The sequence below is a fragment of the Chenopodium quinoa genome, unplaced genomic scaffold (genome assembly GCF_001683475.1).
Source record: "Chenopodium quinoa cultivar QQ74 unplaced genomic scaffold, ASM168347v1, whole genome shotgun sequence".
Lineage (NCBI taxonomy): Eukaryota > Viridiplantae > Streptophyta > Magnoliopsida > Caryophyllales > Amaranthaceae > Chenopodium > Chenopodium quinoa.
This window is the reverse complement of record NW_018745024.1, coordinates 12,126,945-12,144,690: the sequence shown is the minus strand read 5'-3', so window position 1 is coordinate 12,144,690 and position 17,746 is coordinate 12,126,945. Positions and strand designations below refer to the sequence as shown.

Below are 17,746 nucleotides of genomic sequence, written 5' to 3'. Positions count from 1 at the left end.
TGAGATATTGTATCAATAGGTCAAGGGTTGGTAAGTGGAAGAACAACATTTTTTGGAAAATTAAATAATTAGAATTAAAATTTCACTAATAGTATTAAATGCATTTTTTGACTTGGTTAAGTATGTGAGTTTTTGATTAGAACTATAATATTCATTACATAAATGATAGAGCTTATACGTAGAATATAATTCAATGATAGAGTTTATACGTAGTATATAATTCATTCTAAATTGTCGAGGAAGATTTTAACCACCCCATGACTTGCATGAGGATTACAAAATAGAAAATTCATAACAAACATATTAGACCATTAGCAACAAAATAAGTTACAAATTTAGCTTTGTTGCTAACTCACCTTTCAAGCTACAATCAGTCAACCGTTCCAAATACCTCAATATATAGTAAACTATTATTTAGTTTTGATGGAAAAATGCTAAACAAAGTAAAAGAAAATATAAATAAAGATTCTATCAAGTAGGAAAATAAGGACTCAAATTGGGCCTTTTTAGAGTTTATACAACACAAACAATACTCGATCTTTCATCTCTTGTCCGCATCATTTAATTTACTCCCCCCCTTTTTTTTTATTTTTTTATTTTTTTTTTATTTTTTTATTTTTTTTTTCTCGTTGAACATGAAATCATGTAACTTTGTATAGTTGTGTAGTTTTACAAATTAACAACTCATTTAGCTATATACGGTCAATCAACAAAGCTTTGTCAATTAAAAATTTACAAGCCCCTACCCTACAAATATTTGGTGCCCTTGAATACTCCCTTAGTTCCAGAATATTAGGGATGTTGAGATTGACACATAATTTAAGAAACTTTAAGTAAGACTTAATACATTTGTTGAATATAAAAATATTCCTTTGATTTTTTATGTATCTAAAATTGTTTCTCAAATATCGGTGGATTATAAAAGAGTAGAGGTAAATAGTTTTTAATTAATGGTCCCATGCTATATTTTAGTAATATATCAGTTATTCTGAAATAGATGAAAATAAAAATTGTGTCAGTTATTTAAGAACCAAAGGCATACAAAGGCAAGGTAAAGCAAAATCCATCCATTATTTTCATGTGCTAGTCTATCTAATCTAAAAGAACTTTAAAAACATAACAGTATTTATTTATAAATTAAATTACTGGCGTTAAAATACCATCAACCCTCCCTTTGTCTTCTTGGTTAAAATCATACCAAACCTAACAAGGTCAGGGGTTCGAGGGTCGGTAGGAGTAGAAAGAGAGAAAAAGTGATGAAAATGTCAGAGGTATTCCAAAATACCTCCTTTTTTTTGTTTGTTTTCTTCAAGAAGAAAGAAAAGGCTTATCCAAATTCTGAGCTTCCACTCATTCATTCATTCACCCTTAATCACTGATTCATTAACAACCCACGTTGCCCGCCCTTTTTCTATCTCCTCGTACTTCACCTTCTACTCCAGGTTCTCTCTCTATCTCTACTTTCTCCATTTTAAATTCAATTCTTTGTTCATGTATCTTTGTATATTCAATTTATAATCTTGATGTTATTTATATGAGTGTATGATAACTTTTCGTGATATTAGTGTTGGATTTAATTTTTTGTTCATTTGTTATGTATCCCATGAAAAACCCATGAAATTGCTTTGTTATTTATTATTTTTTGAATTTGATTAGTAAAAGAAAAAAAAAATTATTCTTTGATTGATTTGGGACTTTGGGATGTGGGTATTTTCACAATTCATCTAATTGTTCTGTATTTGGTAGGTAGGTGACAGTTAAGTAGCTAAGAGAAGGTAATTACTGAAGAGCGCTTAAAAAGGGTGTCTGGCATTGCTAGATTTGGCTTTTTTGAGATATGGAATATTGCATATAAGTTGGATTGGTGATAGTTTTGCAAAGAAAAGTTAACATGGCATTAGTTGCACGATCGATGTGTTTATCCTACGACGATTTTGCTGGTATGTGCAACAATGTTTCACACCCGAATTTAAAGAAATGGGTTCAATTGAGGAAACCATTTCTTGTACAAGATGATGTTAGAATGAAGATAAGGTTTAATGAGAGGAAGTGTTCATATAGTAAGTTTATTGGAGCTTCTGAAAAATTCCATCATCGAAATCCAGCAAAATCAGGTCTTATTTCATGTGGGTGGGAAGTGAAATCCTCGAAGGTTATGTCCAATGCCGTTATACCTAAGGTACTAAACGCAGTATGTATAGGATAGTTTTAGTTGCAGTAGGTGAGGGAAGTTGATTCTAACAGTTTCTTATTGAATCTTTATCAGAAATGGGATCTCTTGAAGTTGAAGGTTGTAGAAGTGACGGCTGTAGTTGCGTGCACATTTTTGGTCATGTCTCCGGCACAAGCTGTTGATGCTCTTAAAACTTGTACCTGTTTGCTGAAGGAATGCAGGTAAAACAATATTGAACCATGTTTCTGGTGATCCTGAAATCAGAGGAACTATCTTTTGAACTAAACCAATTTAGAGGGAACAGAATATGGCATGTGAAGTAATTTTTTTGTAATTCATAAAGTTTGCTCTAGGTAGACTTAACTTATACAATAACATGAAGCTCTAGTACAAGAAGATTGATGTGTCTAGACAATTTTTGATGTGAAAACATTGGGATCACGAAAAAAGAACATTGTTTTTCTCAGGCTAGATAGAGGGTATTGGTTTTCTAGTTACTGTGGGTTATAGTTGTTGATAGTTTGTTTAAAAGATTAGCACCATTGTCTGATTTGTTCAATATTCTGAGTAGAGTTGAACTCGCCAAGTGCATTGCGAATCCATCTTGTGCAGCCAATGTTGCTTGCCTGCAGACCTGCAATAATAGGCCTGATGAAACTGAATGCCAAGTAAGTTCTTAAAAAAATCTATTGGTTGAACTCAGACCCTTTCCTACTTCAATAGAAAGAGATCAACTCACATAAATATATATCTGTATATCAGATCAAATGTGGGGACTTGTTCGAGAACAAAGTCGTTGATGAATTCAACGAATGTGCAGTCTCTCGAAAGAAATGTGTGCCTCGGAAGTCAGATGTTGGAGAATTTCCAGTTCCTGATCCTAGCGCACTTGTTAAGAGCTTCAACATGGCAGATTTCGATGGGAAGTGGTTTATAAGTAGTGGTTTGAACCCAACATTCGATGCTTTTGATTGCCAGTTACATGAGTTCCATGTGGAAGATGGGAAGCTGGTTGGAAACTTATCTTGGCGAATAAAAACACCAGATGGTGGATTTTTCACCCGTTCTGCTGTGCAGAAATTTGTGCAAGACCCTTCCCAACCGGGGATACTGTATAATCATGACAATGAATATCTTCACTATCAAGATGATTGGTAAACTTCTACTAATTCTCCTTGAGTATATTGTATATATTTGCTTTTTAAAAGTAGATTCCATCCATCTTTAGCTTGAAGCATTTTGATTTTTTAAACTCTGAGACAGGCTTTCTTTTTTGGGTGTTATTTTTCTTGTCTGCTCAACCATGACATTTATATCCAAGGTTTTGAAGTTTGTTGCTTAAGTCACAGACTCACAATCCTAGAAGCATACATTAGATACATTAGAGAGGGATAACATAAGAAGTTGACACTAAAATGTTATGCTCCGCACTATTTTAACTTTGAGAATGATAAAGATAGAGTTTCTTTGTTGTGGGTAAGATTCTAACTATTGACATTATTTTGAGTCAGTTGGAGTTATGAGCATCATTTATCAGTGAAAGTTAGTTGTATTAGACTATTAGTCTGATGTAGGTATTATTTTAACCGGGAGCTTTATTCTCATGTAGGTATATCCTATCTTCCAAAACTGAAAATCAGCCAGATGACTACATACTTGTATATTACCGAGGCAGAAATGATGCATGGGATGGCTATGGTGGCGCTTTTCTTTACACAAGAAGTGCAACTGTGCCTGAAACTATTGTGCCAGAACTTGAGAGAGCAGCTCGAAGTGTAGGACGAGACTTCAATACATTCATCCGGACAGACAATACCTGTGGGCCTGAGCCTCCGCTTGTTGAGAGGCTGGAGAAGAAGGTGGAGGAAGGAGAGAAAGAAATCATTAAGGAAGTAGAGCAGTTTGAAGGAGAGGTGGAAAAGGTTGGGAGGACTGAGATGACATTGTTTCAGAGGCTAACAGAAGGTTTTAAAGAACTTCAAAGAGATGAGGAATACTTCCTCAAAGAATTAAGCAAGGAGGAAAAGGAATTACTGGATCAATTACAGATGGAAGCGGGTGAGGTGGAAAAACTCTTTGGACAATCATTGCCCATAAGGAAGCTTCGGTAAAATTTGAGGCAAAGGTAACAAGCTTATCAAATTGTTTGTCATTGTTCGAAATGAACCTATACTTAAGAAGATTTTAATACTTTTACTGGAATTTTTCTTGTTCACATACGATTTGTTAGATAATGAAGGTTCATATTCTTTTGTGTATAACTTGGATCTTCAGACTTCAGAGTATCAGATAGATCTTGCTTGTTAAACTTTTAAAGAGTTCCTGGTGTAAGATTTACTGGGAGAAAACATTAAAGAAGCAATTCTAAGCTTTCCAATACCCCCATTTTATTTGTATTTATCCACACAAACAGATCTTACAGAATTAGATCTTCAAAATCATACATCTGTGTTTTGGGACAGAATCTAATGTATATATTTGTACTCCGTATTAGCAGTCAGACAATAGAAATTCTTTACTTTCTTTGAACATGAAAGGTAGAAGATGAAAAAAAATAGAGATTGATTGTTTCAACAACTGAAAACTCGCTTAGTAAACAACTTCAAAATTCAGAATGCTACAAGGCCTACAACTGATGTGCACAGCACTACCATGTATTTTATGAAAATTAAAGGAAACAAAATCGTTGTTGTGCTGAATGTGCTCACCCTTCTGCCTACATGCCTAGCACTTCTAACAATTTCAGTACAAAAAAGGCCAATTCCATATGCTTACAAAATATGAAGTTTTTCGAGAGGAGTCGAGACAAAAGGGAAGAACTAGAATGATCAAGGAATGGTGTCGTAATTGGATCAAACAAACACAAGTTGTAAGGGATTTTGAAAGAAATCTTGCAACCAAGATCTGGCATTTACCCCTCACTCAAAATAGCATGTTTCCAACCTTCTCAATGTCTGATGCTTAGAGTGTAACTTGAGAATTGGATGAAAAGAGGGAGACAAACTGCTAACATTATACCAACCAAAAAGAGTTCTTTTTGTCTATGCTCAACAATCAGTTTTAGAACAAGAAGATGGATAGCCGTATAATGCATTAATGCCTTCTCACAAATATCACCTGGTTTTAAGATGCCGTAGCTGTGGACTTTCTTTATGAGGTTGCTCAAAAACTCGATGATTTGATCTGTCTGGGCTACTGGTGGCTTGTTCTTGGAATCCATTATTCTGTAGAGGAATGTGTGTCTCTTTCATGTGTTTTGGAGACCCTTTCTCTTCCTCAGATTCACTGCTGCTTTCTGAGCTTGAGGAACTTGAGCTTGGTTCTTGTATATGTTGCTGCTGTTTTTGTTGTTGCTGTTGTTGTTGTTGCTGCTGCTGCTGCTGTTGTCTAACATCTGTAGCAGCAGAAAGTACTGTCTGATTAGTACTTTCTGAATGGCTATTTTCTCCTTTGGGTTTTCTAGTACCATTTTTCTTTGCACTTAAACTTGGTTCCTTAAATGTCACAACTGGCTTTCTTCTACGAGAACCATTAGGATTTTTTGGTGAAGATCTCCTACTACTTCCATGTTTTGAAGATTTATATCCAGCATCAGATTGCATGCTGCTGTCAGTACTTCGGGCTGAGTGCAAACTGTAATTAGCAATTGAATCTATTGATCTTTCTGGATCTTCAAGCTCTGTGGTTTCAGCATCATCATAATTGGTATTGCCTCCTCCACTGTCTGAGTCTGATGTGTAAATGCTGTGTTCCTCTAAAGTATCAAAGCTCTGTCCTCTCCCTGAATATAGACTACTACAGTCTTTCTCTCCCAGTTCAACTTTTTGACAACTTCCTCCATTCCGTAGATCAGAACCACTTTGGGTACTCTCACTATCATCATAGCGTAAACTGTCATCTGATTGAGACGGTTTATTCTTTTTGGTCTCAATTTCATAGAGCATCTTCTGCTCTGATGGAGGGGCATTTGCTGGTGGGGCTGAAGCAGGAGCAGTACTTGGTTGAGGTGTCGCCAGGAAACTGAGAGCAGCAACAACATCACCAATCAAGGGCCGGACAGATGATTCTTCTTGAAGGCACATTGCACAAATTCCAACTGCTTGGTTTAGACTTGTCAGTGGAAAATTGTTATTTAGTCGTGGGTCTGCCAAATCTGGAAATCTTTTAGGATCCCTAAATATCGGTTGTGCCTGATGATACAGTTACAAATAAATCAGGTGAGGATAATTCTAGTCACTTTTGTCACCCTAAATCAGAGTGATAAAATAAAGCTTACCCATGTAACTAGATTTTGCTCATCATTTGGTCTAGTTGTGTCAATGGCTTTTCGTCCAGTGAGAAGTTCTAAAAATACAACTCCAAAGCTATATATGTCAGATTTGAGCGTGAGCTCACCACCACTTGAATACTCAGGTGCAGAATAACCGTAAGTTCCCATTACCCTTGATGTTGGGTTTACCTTACCTCCACCTGCTCCAAGCTTGGCAAGACCAAAGTCAGACAATTTTGGTTCATAGTTTTCGTTTAGTAGAATATTTGATGGTTTTAGGTCACGGTATATGATAGGGGGATTGGCCTTGTCATGCAAATACTCGAGTCCATTGGCTGCACCCAAAGCAATTTTCATCCTGGTGTACCAATCCAGCAGTTTCTTGTCAGGATCATCACCTGCAATTTGCAGAAGTTACAAAGCATTAAGTTGTGAAAGATGTTTGCATTATACGAAGTATTGAAAGCAAAGAAAAGAAGAAAATTAACAGCAACAGCTATTATAAATCCTGCAGCTTCTGCATATATACTACAATGATGCAGAAGGCAGGAAAAACATGTAGAAGGGAAGATAGGATACTGATTAACCACTAGAGATGCAAAGTTAATTTACCAAACAATAGATTCTCCAGAGATCCCATCTGCAGATATTCATACACCAGAAGCCTCTGATCTCCGTCAGCACAGTAGCCAATCAGACCGACCAAATTCGCGTGTTGGATCAGACTGAGCATCAAGACCTCAACAAGAAACTCCTTATTTCCCTGCATTCCATTTCTGTCTAGCTGCTTTACTGCAACAACCTACAGCAGCCAACCATTAAAATGAGGTCAACAATCGACTAGATAAGTAAACAAATCCTGCAAAGAAAGGGAAGTTAGTACACCGGTTAGTGATTACCTGGCCAGAAGACTGAAGCTTCCCTTTGAATACTCTTCCAAATCCACCTTCACCTAAAAGACATTCCTGCCGGAAATTTTTTGTTGCCATTGCCAGCTCCCGGAAGGTAAACGTTTTTGCTACAATATGCAAGGAAATTTATCATTAATTTTGCTGCAGAGAAAAAATGAGGGAGTTTTGTTTCAAGTAATAATCCTAGCTGAAAAATCACCTAACATTGATATAGCCATAGATGATCTATCATACATTTACATCTATACTTATCCTTCATTCCTTCAATACATACATTAAAGGATAATTCTGGTTATTTACATGTTTGAGGAGCACAAACCTAGACATAGTACATTACAGCACTAGAAACTACAGCTTTGAAGCTGTGAAAATTTGTCTAGGATATACAATAATGCCAGATATACTGATAAGATGAAGCCATGCTTCATATTTCGCAGAACCAACCTTAGAAACCCTTTAATGTGATAAGCCAACCTTCCACTAAAAGGATGTTAGTTCCCTCATGGCGCGTTATTAATCAAGTCATTGAGCTATTAGGTTACCTCAAATCCTCTTAATCATCCAACATGTAGCTACAAAACCAAATATGAGCTAAGTTTCTACTATGAAATAGTCTGTTTTTGTCATCTACCCTGAAACATAATTGTATGGATATCACCTAATCCCCTCTAGCTCAATTAATCTAACACAGAACTTCATAAGCAATAAAGTAGATATATGAACAAATGTCTTGAACAGAGGAATCATATCAAACAGTCACTACAGGAGGAAGGAGAAGAAGGATACCTTTCGACGAAGAAGCAACTGCCTCTTTGGGTTCAATATGAGCAAGACTTTCTTTCTTAGGAGGAGGTGGTGGAGGATCAGTGGGTTCTTCGTCGTCGTCCTTGTTGAAGCACGGTAGGCAATTCATGTCGATCACTCAGACCCCTGATCCCCGTTTTCGTCGTTGTCAAAATTGATGATTTTTCTTTAATCTCTAGAGAGAGGAAAAATCCCAGAATCCCAACAACTCAGATTCATCCAAAAACAACCAAGTCCCTCCAAATATTCATAATCTGAATATAACCATCATTCATCTCAATATAACAAATGAAATCACAACCCAAAATCTGAAAAATTCTATCTATCTTGTTCAGATGAATGTAGGTAGAACAACAAAGGTCCTCTGACGGCGAACGGACAAAGAAGGACCTCAATCAAGCAATCAAAACCAATGAAGAAAGGAAGAAAAACATTGACAAAATTTGTTGGGGGTGTAAAAAAGTCCCGAATTTTGGGATGATGAAAAACTTTGTTTATTTTTTTTTTCTTGGGAATTTTTTTTAGGAAATAATCCTCAGAAAAATAAGGAAGATATGGGTGGAGTATGGTGGTTAGACATGCATGCACGCTCTAATTGTCTCTATTATGTAAATTAGTTTCAATAATATTTTATAATTTATAATAATTGTATGAAACCAAGCCGTTGAAATTCAAAATTCTGGTATGTTTTGTTAACTCCCTCCCACTCTTTTCTCCAACAAACCACCTCTAACCAAGTCACCCCACTCTTAATTCTTGAGGAGTTGTCTTGTATTTGTTATTTGGGTTACACCTGATTGGTAATCATGTCATTTTGTAAATATCGGCCTGTAGGTTGGATTTAAACCTATAATTTTAGGTTGAAAAGAACGGATTTTTGAGTCATTTTCGATTGAGTTGAAAATTTAACCAAAAATATTAGTATAAGACTCCACAGAGCCAATAAAAATTTTGGGTCAGGCTAAATCAACATTATTGTGTGATGATATCATACAATCATTTAGGCTTTTGCAATAAAAAATAAGGTTTGTTTTTTTTTTTTTACAATTTTGCAATGGTCTAGTCATGTAAAAACAAACCAAGTAAAAGGAATTGCTAAAGTTAATGCAAGCTATAAAATCTGGTTTAATAATTTCCTTTTGGTCAAGTGAGTTTGTAGCATATCATAAGTCATGATCCCCTCGCCCAACTCAATGGGTTGGTGTGAGTTATCCATGCTGCTGTGTTCGCAGACTCAGCGAGCACACCACCTATAGATGTACCATTAGGCTTTAATTCTTTATGGGTAGTTTTGGTGTAAATTATTTAGTATTTAATAAATGAATAAGCCGATAGCCAAATCTCCTTGGCTCAAAATCATACAAGTATATACGACCTATATTGTGTATACACAAGTTTGAGATCTAGACCTTTTCAATTTGGAAGACCCAAACATCAGTAGTGATTCAGAGGTCACAACTCTGACTTGGCCTTCAATCCAAATAATTGAATTGAATGAAAAAGACTTTTAGAGAAGATATACAGCTAGGGCTGGCAAACAGGTCGGGTCGGGTCGGGTTCAGGTCGACCTGTTTACATAAACGGGTCAGGACCCCCAACCTGAACCCGACCTGTTTACTTAAACAGGTCAAAATAACCAACCTGAACCCGACCTGATTATAAACGGGTCGACCTGAACCCGACCCGCCTAAATCTGATTTTTTTTAATTAAAAAAAAATAAAATAAAAATCTGTAATTTACTAATTTCTTTATACTGTAATTTTTTTAACCTGTAATTTGACTAATTTCTTTAACCTGTAAGATTCAAGTATTCAAGACTTCAAATTCAACACATAATTCAAGCAAACATAACTTAACAACATAATTCAAGAGTTACATGTCCAAAATACTTCCAAGTAGGCAAATAAAAGTTCAACTAGAAAACAAAATACATGTCCAAAATAACAGTAACAATTTCATCAACTAATTTTAGAAGAAATTAACAACATAATCAGGTTTGACTCTCCATGACAGCAGGACTTTCTGGTGCACTTTGTGGAGGGCTGGGGCTGGGAGTATCCCCCACATCATCGTTGACTTTCATGGCCATGATTTTTCCACATAAATCTTGCAATTGCGGATCCATATTAGCTACAACCAAAAGAATACATACAAAAGTTAATTTCAGCCTTAAGCATAAATAAAATAGTACAAAAAAAGAAACAAAAAAAATTGTAATTTTAAATACATAAACTATTTTCATACCTTCACCAAAAGTCCAATCTTTGAGGCAAATGATAGCTTCTGCTGTGTTTGGTTTCAAAGAGCTTCTATAGCAGTCCAAAACTCGACCACCAGTACTGAAGGCAGATTCTGAAGCTACTGTTGAAATAGGGATTGCAAGGATGTCCCTTGCCATCTTTGAAAGAATTGGATACCTCACAACATTTGTTTTCCAATGATATAGAATATTAATGTTGGTTGCACGAGGAATCAATGGCTCTTCCAAGTAGATTTGCAAGTCAGATTTAGCAGCAACATATGATTTGCTAGAAGAGAAGTTATCAAAGTCCTAAAAGATGTTTAAACAAAAATTACAATAAAGCATACAAAAAACAGAATTTAAAGCTGATTATCAAACAAAAAGCAAGTGTTCACAGTTACCATCATAAAAGAATCAGAAGCAACATCAACTTGCTCTTCATTAGGCTGTCTAGAAGAACGACGCCTTGTTCGTGGTGTTGTTGTGGAAGCCTCAGTCACATAAGCACCATATAAATAATCCAACCTTTCCTTGAACTTCACCAACTCATTAGTACCCTCTATTTCCCCATACACCTTCTTAAAAGCCCACTCCACAAACTCATACTTAAATCGAGGGTCTAAAACAACAGCCACAGCCATGATTATGCTAAAGTTGGTCCAATATTTAGCAAATTTCTCATTCATTCTTGCTGCCATCTTATGCATGAAGTTATCAGAATTTTCAAGCTCCTCTTTCAAGAGTAAACGGATTTTCAACACATTTGGAAAGTATACATTAGCGGTAGGATAATTAGTACCCGAAAAAACATTTGTCACATCAAAAAAGACCTTCAAAAATCTAAATAACTTCTCTATTCTCCCCCACTCCTCATTTGTTGGACAATGAATGTAATTGGCATCAACCTTTTGAAAATGAAGAAAAGCTTTTTTGTAGTACAAAACATTCTCTAACATCAAATAAGTTGAATTCCATCTAGTAGGGACATCTTGTCTCAATCCTCTACTTGAGTCTAGTTCAACATGTGCCACACAAGTCAAAAAACGTTGCTTTCTAGCCTGAGACCCTTTACAATACTTCACAGTTTCTCTCACCTTAACAACAGCCTCATTAATTTCTTTTAACCCATCTTGCACAATTAAATTTAGGATATGTGCACAACACCTCACATGGAAATAATCCCCCCCACATACCAAATCAAGTTCATTTTTAATTACATCAGCAAACACATCATTAGAGGAAGCATTATCAAGAGTAATACACATGATTTTCTTTTGGATACCCCACTCTTTAAGAAAATCATAGACATGGTCAGACATATGGACACCGGTGTGAGGTGGAGGCAAAAAACGAAAGTTCAGAATTTTTTTTTGCAAATTCCATTGATTATCAACAAAATGGGCAGTCAAAGACATGTAACCATCAATAGTAATTGAAGTCCAACAATCAGATGTAAGAGAATCCTACCCTTAACTACACTCAACTCCTCCTTAAGTTTATCTTTTTCCCTCTTAAACATTTTCAGAACATCAGCCTTCAAAGTATTTCGAGACACAAGTTTAACATCAGGATTTATGTAATTAATCAACTTCCTAACAACACTATATTCAGCAAACTGAAAAGGCAAATCATGTTTCACCACAGCAATAGACAACATCTCACGAACAATATCATAATCAATTGTAGGAACCCTATTCATCATAGAACCAGAACTGCTTGAATCAATAATCATCTGACCCACATCTTTAAAGGTCCTTTTTTTACATTTCTTAATGTGGCGTTTTAAATTACCAGTTCCTTGCCTACTTTCAGCATTATATTTCTGCCCACATTTTTTACACATGCAAATGATGTTACCTTGTTCGTCAGGTTTATCAAGGAATTCAAAATTTGCCCACACATCTGAAGTGAGCTTTCGTTGGCGCTTGAAATGAATTCCAGGCTTATTCAGCGAGGTGACATTAGAGGTTTTCTTCTTTGATTCCGTTTGATGAGAATCAGAAACTTCATCATCTGAATCAGAATCCGGAAGATCAATGGGTTCATCAGGATTAGGGCTATTAGCCATCTGTGAATAAATTAAAAAAAGAATTACACTCATATCCGAAGTATAAACATGAAAAACAGAAGTATAAACTCATGAGTCATGATATAAAGAATCAAACTCATGAAATTGCAGAGTAAGAAAATCAAATCAGGGCAAAAAATCGCATAAACAAATCGCAAATAATCGCAAAATAAGTAAATAACAAATCAAATCTTCGAAAGAAATTGCAGAGTAAGAAAATAACAAACGAACAACATTAAATGATTAAATCACATAAACAAAGCATACATAAACCATAATAGCAAAAAATCGCTTAAAAATCAAAGAAATCTGAAAATTGCATAACCAAATCAAGGAAATTGCATAAACAAATGACTCATGAGCAAACAAACTCATAAAAAATCGAATAATAGGATTATTACCTTCAGAATGTTTGAGATGAAGCTTCAATCTTCAAGCTTCAAGAATTTTTATTTCAATCTTCAAGAGTTAGAGAGAGAAAAGAGAGGAGAGAAGAGAGAGAAACTGAGAAGAGAGAGAGTTTGAGTGAAAGTCTGAAAGAAAGCGGCGAGAGAAAGAGGAAATTAGCTTAGGGTTAGATAATTTGGGCTTGGCCCATATTTTTAAATTAGGGTTTTAAGTTAAGCGGGTTGGGTTCGGGTTGACCCGACCTGAAACCGACCCAATTAAATAAACGGGTTTATGCGGGTTGGTTTCGGGTTGGGATTTTCAACCTGAACCCGACCCATTTAACTTCAGGTCGGGTTCGGGTTGACCCAATTACATAAACGGGTTGAAAATCTCTATCAAAACCCATTTATTTCGGGTTGGGTTCGGGTCGGGTTGTCGGGTCGGGTCAGCTTTTGCCAGCCCTATATACAGCATATTCTATAAGAGTAGTCAAAAACATAAAACTAAGGGTTCGTTTGGCATTGCTGTGGTTTTCTGTTTTTTGTTTTTTTTGTTGTATAAAAATATATGATATATGTCACATAATGAATAAAAAATTATTTAAACTTATTAAAATCATAATAATTTTGAAAACTGACAACAAAAAAGTGGAAACACCTTTTATTGTTTCCTGTTTTTGGTTTTTAGTTTTAAAAAAAAAACAGGAAACTAAAAACCAAAAATGATGCCAAACAAGCCCTAATTTAACAATCCGGGCAAGTCGTTTCTATTCTAGTTACATGTCAATAACATAATAAGTACTTTGTTGAGTTTGTTCATATGCTTTTGAAAGCTTTACTAGTATATGCATTACGGAGTACTGTTTTTGTTTTTCTTAATTCTAGAACTTTGTTATGGGTGCAGCTTCTTAATCTTTGTAATGGTTGAATTGTATAATTGTATGATGCCTAGGAAAGTAAGAAATATAGACAACATTTACACCACCACCAAAACCTAAGACTTGTTGCACAAACCTCCGTCCCGGAAAGAACGTGCCATCTCTTTAGGTATTAATTGTAAGTTATTGTTGACTTATATTTTCTCTTACATTTGTACTTGCAAATTAAGTTTCTTAATACCCGCAAAATCAACCTAAATGAGTCGTTCTTTCGAAAACGGAAGGAGTAAGAAAATATTTTAGAGGCTTGAAAAAATATTTTTTACATATAAATAATAATATTTTCCCGTCAAAATAATAATAATAATAATAATAATAATAATAATAATAATAATAATAATAATAAGATTTCACGTAATTATGTTTTACTAACGGAGATACTCCTACTCTGTATTGTTTTTGTTAAGTTCAAGTGGCACATTAAGAGGTTAAAAATTTTAAAAAGAATTGACGAGTCATGTCATTAGACTCATTTCACACAATACCGAAGTCCCAAAATAGAAGTCATTTTTGATGATTTTGGATGGCAATTTTGCCAGCACCATAATACGCTCTTCATAGTTCTAACACAGTGTGCAGCAGCACCACCACCAGCAGCGTGGCACTACGGTGGCAGTGATCTTCCTCCTTGGCTGTTGATTTGGCATTATGAGGAGCAATTCTGGTATTTTCCTCAGAAATTCTCTTCAAATTTCTTCTCTTTTCCATTTTAATGGCGGATCTTCTTCAAGTAAGCTTCTTCATCTCTCTCCTCTTTTCATTTTCAATTTTAATTGCAATTCCCCCCCTTTTTACTTTCCATCTTTTCTATTTTCTGTCCGATATTACGCTTCTCATTATGATTTTGATGACCCCAAATTATTTCTCAAAGTTGTTCGACAACAATCTAAATTAGGGTTTACTAATGCTGATATTCCCCTTTTTCTTTTCGATCATATGAAATTGATTCGCCCACTTCCTGCTATTATTGATTTCAATCAACTGTTATCATCCATTTGTAAGATTAAACCCAACCCCACTTTCTCCACTGTCATTTCTCTTTACAGGCACCTCCATTTGTTAGGTGTTCGTCCTGATGATTATTCCCTTAACATCCTCGCTAATTGCTACTGTCGTTTGGACTTTGTTGATTTCGGGCTTTCTGTTCTCGCCAACGTTATTAAACTTGGTTATCAACCTGATATAGTTACCTTTACTACTCTCATCAATGGCTTCATTCACTCTAATCAATGGCTACCAACCCACATTAGTCACCTATGGTTCTATGTTCAAAGGTCTCTGTAGGTCCGGTGATAATGCCGGTGCTCTCAAACTCCTTCGAAATATGGAGTCTTATGGCCATTTTATGCCTAATGTTGTCATTTACAACACCATCATTGATAGTCTCTGTAAAGACCAGTTATTACCTGAGGCTCTCCGCCTTTTCAAGGAGATGAAAGTCAAGGGAATTTCCCCTGATGTTGTCACCTTTAATACCCCCTAATCCAAGGTATGGGCACTTTGGGACAGCAGAAAGAGGTTCAACAGGTGCTAACTAAAATGTTAAGGGACAACATAATTCCTAATGTTGACACCTACAACACGTTGATTGACATGCATTGTAAAGAAGGCAATGTTGGTGAAGCACGGGACATATTTGAATACATGACTGAGAGTGGTTTGGTTCCTGATATCATCACTTACAACGCTTTGTTAGATGGATACTGTTTACGTGGTGAGATGGACGAGGCAGAAAAGCTTATGGATTTGATGGTTGAAAATGGTTGCAAACCTGATGTTATTACTTCCAACATTTTAATCAATGGCTATTGCAAGTCTAAAAAGATTGACAAAGCTCTAGGTGTCTTCCTGGAGATGATTTTTAAAGAAGTAAACCCCAATGTTATCACGTACAACACTCTTATAGATGCCTTGTGCAAAGATAATCAGCTCAAGCTTGCACACCAGTTTTTTAAGGAAATGGAAGCTCACGGACTAAAACCAGATTTAATCACTTGGAATTCATTGCTTGATGGCATGTGCAAGAATGCACAAATTGACGAGGCAATTGCAACAATGAAGGAAATGGGGAATACTGGAGTGGTCCCTGATATTATTACATATAATATCCTGATGGATAGTTTGTGTGAAGCTAATCGCCTTAGAGAAGCGGTTGACATCTTCTCCTTTCTCACAAATAAAGGGCTGCATGATGTGTGTGCTTTCAACATAATTATAAAAGGGTTTTGTAAAGAGGGGTTGCTAGCAAAAGCCGATGAATATTTTAAAAATATGGAAGACAATGGTTTCTTTCCAAATGAACGCACTTTCAATACAATCATTAGAGGATTTATAGATGGAAAGGATCTTAGGAGAGCTTTAGATCTTAGGATCTTAGGATCTTATCAGCTTAATGAGAAACAAAGAGTTTGCTGCTGATAATCACACTTAGAGGTGTCAATTCGGATAAGCGGATGGAGTTTGGGTTGGGTCTATTCGGGTTGGATATGTTCGGATAAAAATTATCCTTTTAACTCGGTCGGGTCGGATCGGGTCAAATTCGGGTCATGGTCTATCGAGTCCGGGTCGAATACGGGTCGGGTCAAATTCAGATCGATTCACTTTCGGTTCGGATATATTCGGATCGGGTTTAGCCGGGTAACTTCGGGTCGGATGAATTTGGGTCGAGTTGATTTCGGTTCGGTCAAGTTCGGTTCGGTCAAGTTCGGTTCGGTCAATTTCGGTTCAATTCCTTTTTGTGTTTGGTTGGATTTTGGTCGACTTGATCAAATTCATATCCAAATAAGGTTATTTTTAAACTAGAGATATTGTTTAGTTTTTACCTTATTATTGGGTCAATATGATTATTAATTACGAAGCACGAAGTTTTAGTTTTCTCATTTGATCAAGTTATGTGTAATTTTTATCTTTGAGGAAAATTGAGATTGAATAATTATCGATAACTTATCATAACTATATAAGTGAGAAGTGAGACCGAGATAGTGATATATTGACGAATAATAGTTACATATGGTGATATATACAAAAAAGTATGTCATTTTTTTAGGTTATTACAAGTTTACAACTCTTCATCAATTGTACAATCATATGAGGCTATGAGTTCTGTACTATTAGTTTAGTTTATTACTGATTCAATTTTTTAAAGATATTTGTTAGAGTTGTTAGAATTACTTTATTACTAATTAATTATGATCGGGTTAAATTCGAATAGGGTAAAAATCAAATCGAGTTAAAATCAGATCGGGTTAATATCAGTTCGGGTCAAAACAGATTGGATTAGATCGGTTATTTTTCGGGTCAATTTCGGATCGGGTTGAGCTCGGGTCGGGTCAAATCGGTTCGGTTTGAATTCAAGTCGGGTCAAATTGGATTCGGGTTGAGTTCAGGTCGGATCAAATCGGTGCCGGGATAAGTTCAGATTGGGTCAAGTTCGGATTCGGGTTGAGTTCAGTTCGGTTACAGATCGGATTTGGGTCTTGAATTTCTCGGATCAAATCGGATCGGTTACAGTTCGAAACGAATAATTTTTTTCGGGTTGGTTCGGTTTTGACACCTCTAATCACACTATATCATCATTTGCGGGCTTACTCACTGATCCAAATATCAAAACTGATATTGTGAGCGACTGTTGAAGCTGTAAGTCATATATTTAATGTTCAACTTGATTGATAATTGTTGGGAATTGAAAAACCTTATTATCAACGGAGTATGATTTGTAACATTTGTACTTGCTTCTTTTTGGGCTTGCTTTTACTTGAATTGTGCTCATAGAAGCAGATGTGGATTGATCTATTGTATCATGCGTGTATTTACTTGCTATCTGTCAGTGAGTTTCATTTGTTTTCTTATCAGCCTTTGGATATTATTGGAGCCAGGGCTCAAGTTTAGCTATATCTTACTTACTAAGCCATAATACAACCATGGCAGGTACTAGGTTCAAGAACAGGGCA

The 17,746-nt window shown here is 35.8% G+C and overlaps 2 protein-coding genes and 1 pseudogene across 3 annotated transcripts; 2 read left to right on the top strand and 1 right to left on the bottom strand.

The window, feature by feature from the left end:
* The first annotated feature begins 1,291 nt into the window (after positions 1–1,291).
* On the top strand, positions 1,292–4,552 carry LOC110708773 (violaxanthin de-epoxidase, chloroplastic-like). 2 transcript variants are annotated; one of them, XM_021886989.1, is made up of 6 exons: positions 1,292–1,442; positions 1,747–2,179; positions 2,267–2,394; positions 2,745–2,841; positions 2,936–3,327; positions 3,783–4,552. In XM_021886989.1, exons 2-6 carry the CDS (start codon positions 1,892–1,894, stop codon positions 4,282–4,284), a joined length of 1,407 nt encoding a protein of 468 aa, XP_021742681.1. In that variant the 5' UTR covers positions 1,292–1,442; positions 1,747–1,891; the 3' UTR covers positions 4,285–4,552. The 2 variants fall into 2 exon arrangements, with proteins under 2 accessions (XP_021742681.1, XP_021742682.1); XM_021886990.1 differs by having other exon boundaries at positions 1,304–1,442; positions 1,751–2,179.
* A 138-nt stretch (positions 4,553–4,690) lies between these two features.
* Positions 4,691–8,267, bottom strand: LOC110708965 (probable serine/threonine-protein kinase PBL25). The gene is made up of 5 exons (XM_021887194.1): positions 8,141–8,267; positions 7,343–7,461; positions 7,056–7,245; positions 6,450–6,841; positions 4,691–6,363 (listed from the first exon to the last, which is right to left on the bottom strand). The coding sequence occupies exons 1-5, from the start codon at positions 8,265–8,267 to the stop codon at positions 5,287–5,289; spliced, it is 1,905 nt and encodes a 634-aa protein (XP_021742886.1). The 3' UTR covers positions 4,691–5,286.
* Positions 8,268–14,284: 6,017 nt separating this feature from the next.
* Positions 14,285–17,615, top strand: LOC110708772 (annotated as a pseudogene).
* The last annotated feature ends 131 nt before the right edge of the window (positions 17,616–17,746 follow it).